Source organism: Caloenas nicobarica, chromosome 1 (genome assembly GCF_036013445.1).
Source record: "Caloenas nicobarica isolate bCalNic1 chromosome 1, bCalNic1.hap1, whole genome shotgun sequence".
Taxonomy (NCBI): Eukaryota; Metazoa; Chordata; class Aves; order Columbiformes; family Columbidae; genus Caloenas; species Caloenas nicobarica.
Window position 1 is genome coordinate 94,639,617 of NC_088245.1, and position 14,052 is coordinate 94,653,668.

Sequence of the window (14,052 nt, forward strand, 5' to 3'; positions counted from 1 at the left end):
CCACCAGCTCCTACTTTCACAGAATAAGAAAAAGCAACTCACAGTGGTATCTGTGGCTTCAGTTGGTTTTAGCATCCAAGACTGAGTACAGAAGTTTAAACGCAGAATGCAAAGCATACACAATATGAATGTACACTATAATACATACTAATCTGATGCCAGTACTTGAAAAAAATGGAAATACACTTGAAGTACAGGAGTATACTCTTCTTACTAGCCAAATCTGGAGCAAATGTGCTCTGCTTCTCTTACCCACCCAAAGTGACTGGTTTCCATTTCTCAACTGCCTCTCAAAAATGTAGCTAAAGTAAAATACTAAGAAACAAAAAATGCGGTTTTCAGTCACAAAAGCAGGAATGTACATTTAAAATCAGTAGTTAAGTAAAAAAAAAAAAAAAGTTTTACCTGAAAACACAGGGGGTTTTAAACATAATCCGCTAAAAGTTAATGGTTATCTTGTCTTCAACTTCTTGTTCATGGTTCATGGTCTTACCATGACCTACATGTCACTTCTACTTATGAATATAAAACATGTGGTATTGAGAGAATTGGTGTGTTAATTTTGGCTTTAGACAGCAGGACGAGACAAAGTCATCTTATCAAATGCATAATGGCAAACGCATAACATGCCATATCCTAACATGGCCAGATATGAGACATGTAGCATTTAATAGCTCATCCTCGTCTGTTACTGGAGGTGAGTCCCAGACTGCTGTAGCTTCTCCATGTAAGATCTGATGTTGTCACTAGAAAAGATGGAATAAATTGCTTTTAGAAAAATTTTGCAAGATTAATTTAAAGATCCTGTCAGCATCTACCATCTTCAGATTTGCAAGCTTTTGTATGCATTTTCTTCTGGAAGTGCAGCCCCTGAACCAGATTCCTGCATGTGCTGAACAGGCTTGCTTTTCTTGACTGTCTCAGAAACATCACTAATCATGAACAATAAGGTTGAAAATCACTGTTTTACTTTATCCTTAATGCTTTTTGTAAATTCTAGCTTGATGTCATTTATACTATATGCCTTCATAAAAGGCCTGGATGTGAATTTCTGTCATATCAGCATTGCAATGTTTATTTCAGTCTGGGAGTTAACCAGCCTCACTCTGAAATCACAAACATGCTTCAGTGGGAGTGCCTGTAAGTGTGTTTCTGTAAAGTGCTTTAATCCTGTCATATGACAATCATAAGGATTATCATTCTGGAGGCATAACTCATCTTGCAGTATGCTTGGCAGCTGTCAGGGTCACAGCCTTCAGACACATGTATTGGACAAATAGCAATTAGATGCAGTTACGCATTTTCTCTCTCAATAATGTTTCTGATGGAAAAGACGGGGTGGTTTCTTTCCAGAAAACTGAGTAAAGCGTCTTCGTGTAACTTCAGATTCATCATAAGGCAGAATGACTGCTAGCCAAGAAAGCTGCTGCCTGTATCAGTATTAGAAACCGTGAGAGAATATCCCGGTGCTTCCCTCCAGTCACCCAAGGGCAGCACCTGAAGGCTTGGCAGGAAGGCAAGGAAATCATGACTTTTAGCTATTCTCTTCTGCTTAGACTGAGTGAAACTGGCATCACCTTTCAGGTGGAACAGTCCTAGACATCTCAATCTGAGCTTCTCCAAATCAAATTCTTATTTTATTTTAAAAAGTGCGTTTCAAAAGCTGCATGTCAAAATGAAACTTTGCGCTCACTTTCAAAAAGAGAGCTATTTTTAAGGCAATAAAATTCAAAGCATATTCAATTAAAAATATGTTAGGAGAAGCAGCCTATCCATTTTCCTGTTGGTGGTTACAGTCAGACTGATCATATTGCTATGTCTCAGTAACTATTTAAAGCACTGAAACGTGAAGCTGTATGCGTTTAGTTTTACCCACTGCTGTTTATTTCAAAGGACTGCAGTATCTTCATATGAAAAATGTTTTGCAGGAATAATGTGTGTATTCTGCATTGTGGTTGTCACAGAGAATCATTTAGCAATTGTTCCCTAAATTGGACAAAATTATGTCCCAAAAATGTGTCCATTTTAGCACAGTCCTAAACAATTTTTCTATAACAATTTCAGAAACTTCATTTCATGTACTTGTGTGCTGATCTATAAATACTGGTTTTACCAACAGCTATGTCTCATCTCCATTTTGTTCTGCTGAGGTTTTATTCTGCACTGAATACAATTTTGCTACTGAAATAGATGGGTTTTTTTATCCTTTACTTTCCTCCTCAGGAATTGCTTTCTGTCTGCTTTTTACGTATGGTTATACATTGCTGCAGCATAGCTTCTGTGGATTTTTAAAAAGATATATATTCTTTAAGCTTTTAATGAATTCTTCCAAAGCATGCTTAAAAAAGAACTTGCCACAATAAAATTACCTCATTTAAATAACTATAAAACTTGGACAGTAAAAACAGATATTTAACTTTTCTAGACGTCTCTTATAATTGGTTTTGTTAATGTGTCAAGCTATGCAATTAGGACCCAATTGCCAGCACCCTTATATTGGCCAGTTTTATTTACAGGTTCAAGCACACGTTCCGAGTCTATGAAATGCTCTGAGAAACCCCATCATACCTGGCAATCGAAGGATTGAAGGCAGAAGAACCCAAGTCCATGTAGTATTGTGCTGTGTCTTTCAAAGCTTTCCATGTTTCACTAACCTGATGTAGATCAAAAGAGAAAAGAATATTCTGAGCTTTCATACTGAATAGATACAGTGTGTGACTACTGAGCAACCTTGCCTGCATTGATATATTGGACAGATTTCCTCCTTTGCCCAAAAGGTTTACTGTTACGTGTTAATCCCAGACCTGTACTTTCCTTCCTTCAATAGATACTGCAAGATGATGGAAGAAAATACCTGCTCAGCCACAGTGTATCCCCATGTGTTCTGGCTGCTGCTTGGGTCCCAGTAGTTCAGAGAATATGGTATCTGTCGTTTAAGTCGTATAAATTGATTTGCAGATTCTTCTGTCAGAAAAGGTGCTCCAAGGACACCAGAAATGGAAGCTGTGTAATATTCGTAGTATCAGAAAAATATTTTAGAATATGTACTTCAAAAAACATATTTATACTCAAGGAGCATGTGAGCATGCCTTTGGACCTGTAGTTTATTTAGCAGAAATCAAAGATGGTTCTACCTTAGATCTTCAGAAAGATTTTTTTTTTAAAAAAAAAAAAACAGACATTAATAAAACAGCTGCTATAACTCATCATTTTGCTGTTGAATCCAAAGTAAATAAAGTTATGATCAAATTAAGGCACAAATTTATTTTTAATACAAGATTTTGTGACTGAAAAGAAAAGTTAGACTGCAATTGAACTAGTCTCAAGTATGCTGAGAAGCCTGAAGTTTAAAAACAAACAAACAAAACAACAACCTAAACCTACTTATGAATTTAACTACCCTTTCTTTTAGATGTATACATCTTTTACATGTAGTGAATTGCATGCATGGAAAGTTTGAGCAACTTTGTTATGCTGCTTTAGACAGCTTTCGAGGTCACCCCAGATGGTCACCCCAGATGCAGAAGTACTTCCTATAGATCTCAATGATTCTGCCCAAGAAAAAGGGCTGAATTCCTCATTAACTTCATATGTAATGCCCTAGTACAGAAGTCGTCTTTTCTTTTTAGTCTCCAGTGTTTGAGATATAAATTCATTTGGGGCTAAACTGGTCTGAAATAGTATGTCAGTCCAAATCCTACAAATTTTAATGAACCACTGATTAAGTTGAAACATGGAAATATCAGCCAAGCTGAGGCCAGTGTCTGTAAACAGTTGTGCTCCAACTTAGTGAAGTGGGTTTAAATGGACACCTGAGGGTGACCTGCACATACTTGGTACAGACGGGCCAAGAACTCAAACTCTTTTCTATTGTGTCTTACAATGGGAGCTCAGCAGGACAAATTGTTGCCTCACCAACAGCTCTCCAATGCCCTTTTTCCTGAATTTCTAGGGGGAAAATCTAACCGGGAATGTCAGATGTTTGTTTTCATGTGCAATGCTCAGCTGAATCCAGTTCACCTGTTATTAATGCTAGCTTTGTTGATCATCTGCGATATGGTATCTCTTTAGTTTTTTAAACAAAAGAAAACATATGCTGAATGCATACAGGTAGCAGATATGTAAGCTCATGTATTTGAGGCTCCTTTTCACTTTGTTTCTTTTCAAAGTCAAAAAAATGCTTGAAAATAAGGTAAGAAAATTCTTGATTATACAGTAATGAACAACAACAACAACAAAAAAGATGGTTGTCATCCTAGCTCTTAACAAAGACATAAAATATTGCCTTAGAAAATTTACTTGGCAAGCAATGACAGTCTTTGTAGTTCCTTCTTACTTCAGTTACTATAATCAGAAACTGGAGGCAGAAATTTTGGGGTAGGGAGTTTTCAAGGAATATCATCTTGAAAAATGTTAACAACTCCATGGAAAAACCTAAGTTCAAACATTTGGTGTGAAGATTCTTGTTGTGTGAACTGCTCTCTCCCTTAGGGAACTGAGGAATAGATATTTCTGTACTTGAGAAAATAAGTAAGATTTTGGCCTGGGGAAGAAAAAGAAAAAAAAAATTATTGCATTTGTCTATTAAGCTGCTATACTTCTGTTCCAGAGCTGCACAAGATAAAACTATGCTCATGCCAAATTTCTTTCATTCTCTGGCAATTTACTATTATCCTATAGAAAATCTATGAGCTGTTAATTTTGCTTTAGTGAGTTTGGAGTGTATTTTTTTAGTATTAAATATTTTGTAAGCTGATGATCACATTTCTGGACTAACTGGGATCAGAAATTGACTCAGTAACAGGCTTCACTTTTTGTTTAAATGTGTATATATAGTTAGTAAGGGCCTTTAAACATTAAATTTTATTACCAATATGTGCTCTGGTCTCCCAGCTTCACAGTAAGCTAGAAAACAAGATCATTAAACATCTCTGATTTTTGTGTTTCTTTTTCCCTGCTGCCAGCGTCTTCAAAAAAGGAGCTCGTCTTTCTACTGATAGGACCGTGAGTTGTTGTCTTGGCTACTGTGGTGCGGAGTGCTGCATCTTAAGGGTATTAACTTTCAATTTTTAATATAGTCTGCTCTGGCTGCACCTGTATCCAATGAGAAATGCCATTCCTAACCATACTGAATATTCACTTTGGTTAAAGTGCACCTGGCTTCTCTGAGGGGAGGCAGGGGTGTTGGACCTGCTCTTGGGTCCTTTTGTCACTGTTGATACCCAATTCTTGTTCTTTTCTAGCTGTTCTCTCAAATCCTTCCACCTCTCACATTTAGCAGCTGGGAGCCATCTCTGCAGGGCTGTTCCCTGGATGCTGGTGCACTCCAAAGATGCAGAAGTACCTGAAGAAATTCAGGTAAGTGCCTTTATGTTCAAGCTAATCCTTCAGACTTAGCTCATTCTCTCTTCCTCTTACTGTAAGGATCATTATATGTCTCTGAAAGGGGCAAACTTCATTCACCTCCAGAAGAACTGTAGCGAGACCATTTCTAGTGAAACCAGAAATAGTCCTGTTGATCTTTCACTGGGACTAAACAGATAAGCAGGGTTGCGTGTTCACTTGTGCTCTGGTAGAGCTCGGAGAAAGGAAGGTCTTAAAGCTCAAATGTAGGCCTGGGGGCATCAGATCAGTTTTCTATATCTGAGCAGACGCTCTGAATACAATGAATGGTCTTCAGCAAATAACTTCTGTCTTGCCTAAATTTAATTTTCTCAGACTGGGTGTAATTTTGCCCCAGCTTTTGAACAGCTTAGAAAAATACCGTGGAAGAGTGTGTTGCTCAAGTACTTGTTTTATAAACACAGACTATTCCTGAAAAACTGAAGCTCTCCACCTTGCAGAAGACTAGCACAGAAACCAGGAGAATGGAGGTACAGAGCACCTGGGTGTGAGACTAGAGAGAGTTAGGAGCAGGTGGGTAATGTTAATGAAATGGCTCACAGTGCATAAAATTGAGCTAAAAAAAAAGGTGAAACAAAGTTAACTCATTGTGCAGAGCAGTGAGACATATTGTACATTAATGTTTTTATTCAATACTGTTTCCTCTTTTTTCTCTTAAATAAATATGTTATTTGAAAAGGACATTTAAGGATTAATGGCCCAAAGGGATATAGGAGGAATGTGTTTTGCGAGTGAATTATTGCAGAGGCTATATCAGCTGTTACCAGTTAGAGTGTTTCCTTTCACCATCTCCTGAAGATTCACTTCATGTTCTCATAGAAAAAGCAAATTATAGAAAAAAATGGCTGTTTTTTGCAAGCAGATGCTTAGCTCATATAATTATTGCCTTCAGCAGGTAATTTTAGCTATCCTGTACACCTAAACAGATTGTCTAGAGGGAAAATTATTAGTAATCATTACTGCTATCGTGTCTTCTGAGCATCTCATTTTGGGTTAGTGCAAACTTGTACAAGACTAAACTTAGGAGAGGGAGATGGCGGTAGAACCCTGTCATCTTTGTCAAAATAGCAAATGTGTACTTAATCCATCATTGACTATCTTAAAAAAAAAGGTAATAATAAAAAAAATTACAGTATAGCAGGCAAATTGCACTTAAAATATAAAATTAACCTGCATAGATCTTAAATTACTGTGCATTAAAATCTTGTTATACTAGACTCAAATGGAAGCCTAATTCTCTTGTGCAAGGATAGATTTCTAGAAAGCAAGATATTTAGCGGAGTGCAGCTACAAAATGTTTCCAGGAAGACATCTTTTGCTGTCAGCTCAATGTACAATGATCCACTTCATCACACAGTCAAACATTTGAGTATGGGATTAAATTTTGACACCTTTTCCTGCTTAGGCACCTATTTCATTGATACGGTTTTTTTCCTTTTTTAAAAACTGAGCAGTGCGAGACATTGTGTGCTTAGCAGTCTTTGGGGAGAGCAGGCAAGCCATCATTTGCAAGTCTAATGGTAGAGTTATATGATAAGAAGACAAATCTTTAAACTTGCTTTAGTATAGGATATGCTCCCCCCAGGGAACCTTTTTTATCTGGATCAGCAGTGTAAGTGGTGAGGAGAAATCTCAAGGCTTGGGACCAAAATTTATCCTTGGGGTACCTATACCACAGGGAAAAACAATTTATGTCTAATTTGCTGTGATATTTACAGAAAAATTGACAATTACTTAGCAACACTTCAGTCACTCTCTATGCACATTGTCATATAAACTGGAGCTATTTGTTTCTCTCTCTAGTTTCTGAAGACTATTGCAAGTTTCTGACAACCTGGAAACCTATTGCTGAAGTTATTTATATTAATGGAATTTAAATGTCAAAAGTTGGCAATTGCTCTGGCTACTTTCTTTTAGTCTAATAACTCTTCTTATTATCAGCTTTGGTGATTGTCTGGTCAAAACGTCAGCTCACGGGGGTAAGGCTGCCAGTCTTATCAGCACTTTAGGACAGAGCCTGGACAGAGGCTAGACTTGGACAGAGCTAAACTTCAACCTTGGACACTTTAACCTTGCTGAGGTGGCTGGTGCTGACGTGTTGGGAACTTTGAAAAAGCAAATCAAATGCTGCAGCTGAGGTGTGTTTCTTAAGGTTAGAAATGAGCCAGGACACCCTCCTGCTCCATGTTTCATCTATCTAACTTTCTAAATCTAGAAAAGATTCACAAAGCCAGACTCCAGGACTTGGTCCAAGGATTCAGAACACCACAGCCCAACAATGCAAGTGCTGAAATAAAAGGGTGAAAAGCAGCTGGCTTTCTTTTCACTAAAGTATTTCTCTGGGTTATGTGACAGTCCGTGGAAATCAAGATGTAGATATCTGTCAGTACTTTGCGTACATGGGTGGACTGCAGCAGGGATAGAATTTTGCATCTTGCAGGCTACCTTTGGGCCACGAGTCATATTTTCTCATTTGAAAAGTACAATCACATTAAAGTCAAACACCTGAATATTGCTTCTTCAAATGGTGAAAAAAGAAATGTATGTATGCACATTGGCTATGTATCCTGAAGTGTTTGGATGGTAACAGAGCTTATAATAAAATTAAGTCAGATTTAGTAATACCTGTTGACAGCAAAATTTAGTCACTGATTGTTAAGTTCTTCAACAACTGTTCATATCATCCAGTCTTTGAAATTTTGGCATAATCTGTTTATTTTTAAAGCTTTAATCCTCTATTATTTGACAATTCTTAATTTTACTGCACCAGACCCAAGGACTATCTGGTTCAGGAGATGGGAGCTCAATCATTAGAGATACTACATCAACCTCATTCCCTCATCAGCAAAGGCAGACAAGTTATAGACACTTAATGCAGAATTAGCTATTAAATGAATTGCTGGTGTGATGCCAGGGGTCAAGAAGGTTGTCAGGTATGGGTAGATAGCAAGGCAATTTGACAAAAATCCTAAATAATCCTAGGGAAGGAACTCCTTTCCCTGCAGCAAAGTATTAAAAGAAGTATCGGTCCATTGGTCCTGCTCAGTGGCTCCTGGCAAAATTTGCTTCCTAAATCCATATGTGGCTATCAGTTTAACCTTGATTGAATAGGCAAGACACCCCAGTCAGACATCTGAGAGACTTTGGTAATGATCCCGGTGCTAGGACACCACACTCTTGCAGCCCATCCCTTGCTGCTGCACCCTGCAGAGGATAAAGAAAAGGTCCTGAAAACAGCCCAGAAAACCTCTTCCCAGAGGCACGAAGATGGTTTATTATGAGGAGTGATTTATAGCAGCTGAGCTGGGGGTGTGAAGAAGTGTCAGGTTCTCATTAGGGAGTCTTACAGCCTCAGTTTTAATTCACCATCACCTTGATCATTGCTGAAAAGATTCACAATTAATGAAAAACCGAACTGTTTGTGATCAATAAAACTTTTATGAGCTCATTAAAAATCAGTAATAAATAGTTCTTCCTGCCTTTTGAAGAAAGGAAGTTGGGAAAGAGGACAAGCAAAGCTGTTGGGAAAGATAGAGATATAAGAGAGATGAAAATAAAGTCTTCCAAAAGGAGGGGCAGCAGGCTGCATTGCTCCCAGGTGACACTGCTTGTGTCATGACCGCCTCCAATGGAAAGGAGTTGTGAGGTTCAGGAAGACAGACAAGTACCCAAAAATAGTCCAAGCTCAGGTGCACAACAGATCAGGAAGTGCAAATAAGGGAAAAGGAAGGTTTCTAGGCAAGCTCTAACTTGCAGGAGGGCAAAAGGCCCATTCCATCTCCTTTGCTCCTTTCAGAGCGTTACTACAGCCAAAACTTAGGGCAAGGAAGAGAATTTGGCCCATAAGACAGGACTGTGGTGCCAATTCACAAAACTTTTTAATTAATTCATAATTAATCATTGTCTAATTCTGTCTACCTCATTTTGCCTTAGCTCTTCACATCTTGTATTTACTGCATGTGTGTTGGAGCACTCGGATCTAAGAAATGCTTTTAATGCACACATGTGGGTGGAGTATCTTTCCATGATGTGGGCGATCATCTGAGAAGTCAACAGGCACTTACTGCCTGTCTGCTTTGTTCTAATTTAGTGAGGAATAAATTAATTTCACAGTGTGTGCATCACTGATCATTGACTGTACAAGTCTGTGCTGCTTTGGGAAGAGCATTCTTTCAGCCTCGCTGATGCTGCAGCCCTGCCCCATCCATTTTCACTCTGGTCCAAGATTTACAGGATGAGTCTTGATTTTAGGTGCCCTGGTTGCAGGGTGCTGTGAAGGTTCAATGATCAGACAGCCTGAGAGCTTTAAAAACATCAGTCTGCTTAAGCAATTCAAATCAGACACCCCAGAAATCTCTTGTGAAATAGATCGGTTTGGGTCCTTATAAATGCGTGTGAAATTGATTCTAACAAAAAATAAATGTTGAGATCAGAATAATGTTTAGGCAAGATTCCAGGAAAACAGCTTTAAGTTCTTTCTACAATTTTAACAATTCATCCTGTAAGAATCCCTTTAGGTCAGGAACACACCCTTGCTCCTCATACCTGAGGCACTGAGCAGTAAGATGTTCAAAAGTACATGAGGAGCAGAATCAAGACTGTATTTCACAGAATTTGCTATACAGTCTTGTGCTCGCCCACTCTCCCATATGTCCCTGCTACAGTGATTTCCAGTTAATTCTCTTCCATCAGTACTGTTCCGGTGGTAACACAGAGGTTTTTTTCCAGCTCACTATTTAACAAGCCAGAAGCAAATGACATGAGATAGGGTGCCAGGCACTTACCTGTAAACAGCAGAGCAGACACCAAAATTTGAAACATTTTCAGAGACATAGCAAATTATCCAGAAAGTGTTTCCTTTGTAAAGCATGGGCAGACATACAGTTTTATACTTTGTTATCTTCAGGTTTATAAATCATTTACCAGATAACCTGTAAATCGTTGATGCAGGCAGAGGGCAGGGTACAATGCTTAGTTCAGATTTGTCCTGCATGTCTATGTTTGTACACTTTGAACTTTGCAAGCTGAGCCTCTAATGAGCTATAGTGGCTCATTGTTGTGTGGATACATTAACTTCTCCATAAGCTTTTCAATGCAAAATAGCACATTGGGCTTGTTCTGTGTGCACTGAACAGGCAGGTGTCTGAGAGTCAGTGTTCTGCATGATTGTTCTCCCCTCATTGTGGTAATGGGCGTGAGCAGTTTATAGTCTGATATGAATATGAATGGTGGGAAACAGTGTTTGAATCCACCTGCTCTGAGAGCAGCACCTAAATATACAGTATATTTTAGCTGTATAATGCTTGGGTTGAGTAAAATAAACCTATGTGGGAAAACTCAGAGAAAGCACTAGAGCACGGAAGGAGGGAGGGAGTTGGGTTCCTGCCCCGAAACAGGCATGGGTCACAGGGTCTCTCATCGCCTTCTGCTGATGTTGGGACTCTGTAGTGTGGGATACTACGAGTTCATGCTCTTACTTTCCTCACCTGTCCAGTTAGATGTTGTCTTTTCATGTAGAACTGGCTCTTGCTACAGAACAGTTTTATCTTGAGCAGCTCACCTACACCGATCACAACAGACCCCAGGAAAGCTGAGCGTTATCACACATTGAGGTGAGTTGATCTGCAGTTCATCAGCACAGGTGTGTGTGTACTCAAGGTCTTTATGTCAGAGCATTAGACTTTGCTGACGTTACAGGTCAGGGACCAGGCTCCACACTGATGGGCAGTAGTACTTCGTTCTTACGTTCACAGTGAGAACCATCCAGTCTAGATAGAGGATCGAGCAAAGGTTTAATGAGAAGTAAAAGAGTGTTTAGTTATGTAATTACAGAGCCTTATGGTTTTTGTTGTTACACATTGGTGGGCAGAGGGGGAGATTATTAAACAGCAGGTCTGACAGTGGAATCCTTAACCTTGCAGTAGGTCACCTCACAACTTTAGTATAATATTATTTTAGCATTTTTTAGCATATTTAAAAAAAAAAATCAATCAACCTAACCGAGCAAATTATGCTTGGAGGCAGGTGCTCTGCACTCTAGTGCCAAGTTAACAACAAATATTAATTATCCAAGCTTATGATCAGCTTTCCCTACCTCTGACCTACTAAATTAAATGTTAGATGTCAGTATTTTTGTGCATTAGCATAAAAAGTGTGAGGACTGGGATATTTGCCAATGAGTGACACAAATGCCTGTGACAGACAAGCTCTCAATAACTGTAAAACACCCAGAAATAAATTCCAGGCAAGCATACCTGTTATCCTTTAATCTCACAGACGTTTGGGGGCCATCTTCTCCAGCCTCTTCCATACTTCTTTCTTACATGGACCTGCCTTTCTATTGCAGTTTACCTCCCACAGGTTTTTTCTCCCAGTTCCTAGTATAATGTATGGAAGAACATGTTGGTGTGACATTTTATATTTACTGCAGTTATCTCTTCTTTAGTGTGCAGTCTGCTCATAGAGAAAAGTGCTAGTGATACGGCCTAGGCCAAAAGAGGTGATAGCAGCCAGTAAGACTTCACTGCTGCCTGGGAACAGATCACACAGACTCATGCTGGATTGGCAACACAGACCCAAGATACCTACTCCTCCTTATCTCAGGAAGCAAGAAAATGAGATGAGAAAACTTTTCTTATGAACAGGAGTTGAAAAAATGACAAAACAGATAGAAAGAAGCCACAGATCCCAATTGATCCTGAGTATCCTAAGTCCAGGCTTCCAGAATTTAAAAACTCACCCTTGGTCTTGCAATTTCCAAATAAAATCTGTCATGTGCTGGAGAATATGACTTGTCTGTATCCTTTGCTGATGAAGGCTTTACTCTGTTACAGGGAAAGTCCTCAGTGAGAGGCACAGAAAGTCCTCTGGTGGGACTACAAAACATGGTGGGGATGTTGCAACGCCTGGACCCAGGCTCCACGTTCAGGCGAATGCAAGGCTTGCTCTGCACTAGAGTGGGACGGTGGTCAGCCAGTGTAGGCAATGGTACCAGATCTAGGAAGCAGGTAAACTGCAGACAGCATGTCCCCTTAGATGTATACATCCACGATATCTGAACACTCACCCTGCTTTTCTTTGTCTCATCTCCTACCGTGCCATGCCCGCTTCCTTGTCTGATGTTGGTCTTGCTCCTGGCCCCCGCTCTTTCTTGTCTAGCCTGCCCAACTCTGCCTTCTTCCCTTGAGATTTGTCATCCCTCTTGTTGCATCCTCTGCAATTTCACACAAAATATGCTCATAAAACCCAACTTCTTCAGATTGAAGACTATATAAGACTCTCATAAGGAGGGCGGCTTCCCAGCGTGATTTCCCTTTTGTCCTGTCATATGTGTCCTCCTTCCCATATTCATGTGGATATACAGCTGTCAGGTTCACTCCCTCCTTTCCTCCTACCCCAGTCTTGCTATTGCCCATCTCACCTCTGCTCAGAATAGCCAGTGTTCTTCCTGAAACCCTGTAATGTATATTTAGTCTGAGGGTTGCATACACCCAGCTGTCTCACATACAAAAACTTTTAGGAGACAGATGTGCTCGTAGCTGTTCTTTGAGGGCATTATATAGGCAATCTGGATATCACTAAAAACCCATGAAAAGCACGAATGTGCTCATCGAATATAGAATTTTAACTGTTAATCGCTAACAGATATGCAGGCTGCAGTTTTTTGGAAGATTTATAACTTGGCCCAATGGCTCAAATTTTCATATGGAGGAATGAATCATCATGTCATTTTCATATGATGCTCTCCCTCTCTTGTCAAATTTTATTCTCTACTTTAAAGCACGGAAAGCTCGTTCAAAGGAGTTGTCATCAGAATACTCAGTGCAAGTTAAGCTTCCCCCTGCACATCCTTGTCTCATTTGCTGAAATAGCTCAGATATGGGCTGAAATGCTTCCAAAAAAATTCAGCCTGAGGCAGACACCTGACATATTAAAAAAAAAAAAAACAAAACACCCCACACAAAAAAAACACAGACCAAATGAGAAAAGTTTAACTGAGTTGTGGGCAAGTTAAAGTGGGATTATATGAAGGGACATTTCAGGCAATCTTCAGTGGTACTAGCCTTATCAATAAGGTGCAAAATCTTCAAACAGCAGATCTCTAAGCTAGGGAAGGATCAGAAAATTCTTCCTTTTATATGTCATAATCTTAGACAGTAAATCACCATTTAAGGGAAAAAAAATCTGTGTTCTTCCCCTACTAGTAACTTTTTTTTTTGTTTCTTTCAGGAAAAATAGTAAAAACCCCAAACTGTAGCTGATTATAGCTGAAACAGATTTAGGAAGAAAAGAGGTTGGGCTCATCTTAAAAGCATCCTGGGGAAGATGATGAGCATTGGCCATACAATGAGGACTCTGTCTCCTTGAATAATTTTTAAATGTACTTTTCACTAGTGAAGTAGCTATAAAATGGCCAATTTGTAAAATATCTGAGAGATAGGGGATGAATATCCTTGAGATTGCTTGTTGCTTCAAGTTCATTGAAATCACTTGACATATTAAGTTATTGGGAAGGCACAAACAGGTAGGAAATCATATACATACCCTGGGTTAGGGAAAAAAAGGAAGATAAAGTTGATCAATTTGATATGGAAAATCCACACTCTTTTTCTCCCTTGGCACCTGCTTCACATGTGCAGATGTGTCTCG

The 14,052-nt window shown here is 39.2% G+C and overlaps 1 protein-coding gene across 1 annotated transcript; it reads right to left on the reverse strand.

Annotated features, from left to right (window-relative positions):
- Nucleotides 1-688: 688 nt before the first annotated feature.
- Nucleotides 689-10,236, reverse strand: C1H3orf85 (chromosome 1 C3orf85 homolog). The gene is made up of 4 exons (XM_065626780.1): nt 10,188-10,236; nt 2,855-3,003; nt 2,569-2,654; nt 689-746 (listed from the first exon to the last, which is right to left on the reverse strand). Exons 1-4 carry the CDS (start codon nt 10,234-10,236, stop codon nt 689-691), a joined length of 342 nt encoding a protein of 113 aa, XP_065482852.1.
- Between the last annotated feature and the right edge of the window lie 3,816 nt (nt 10,237-14,052).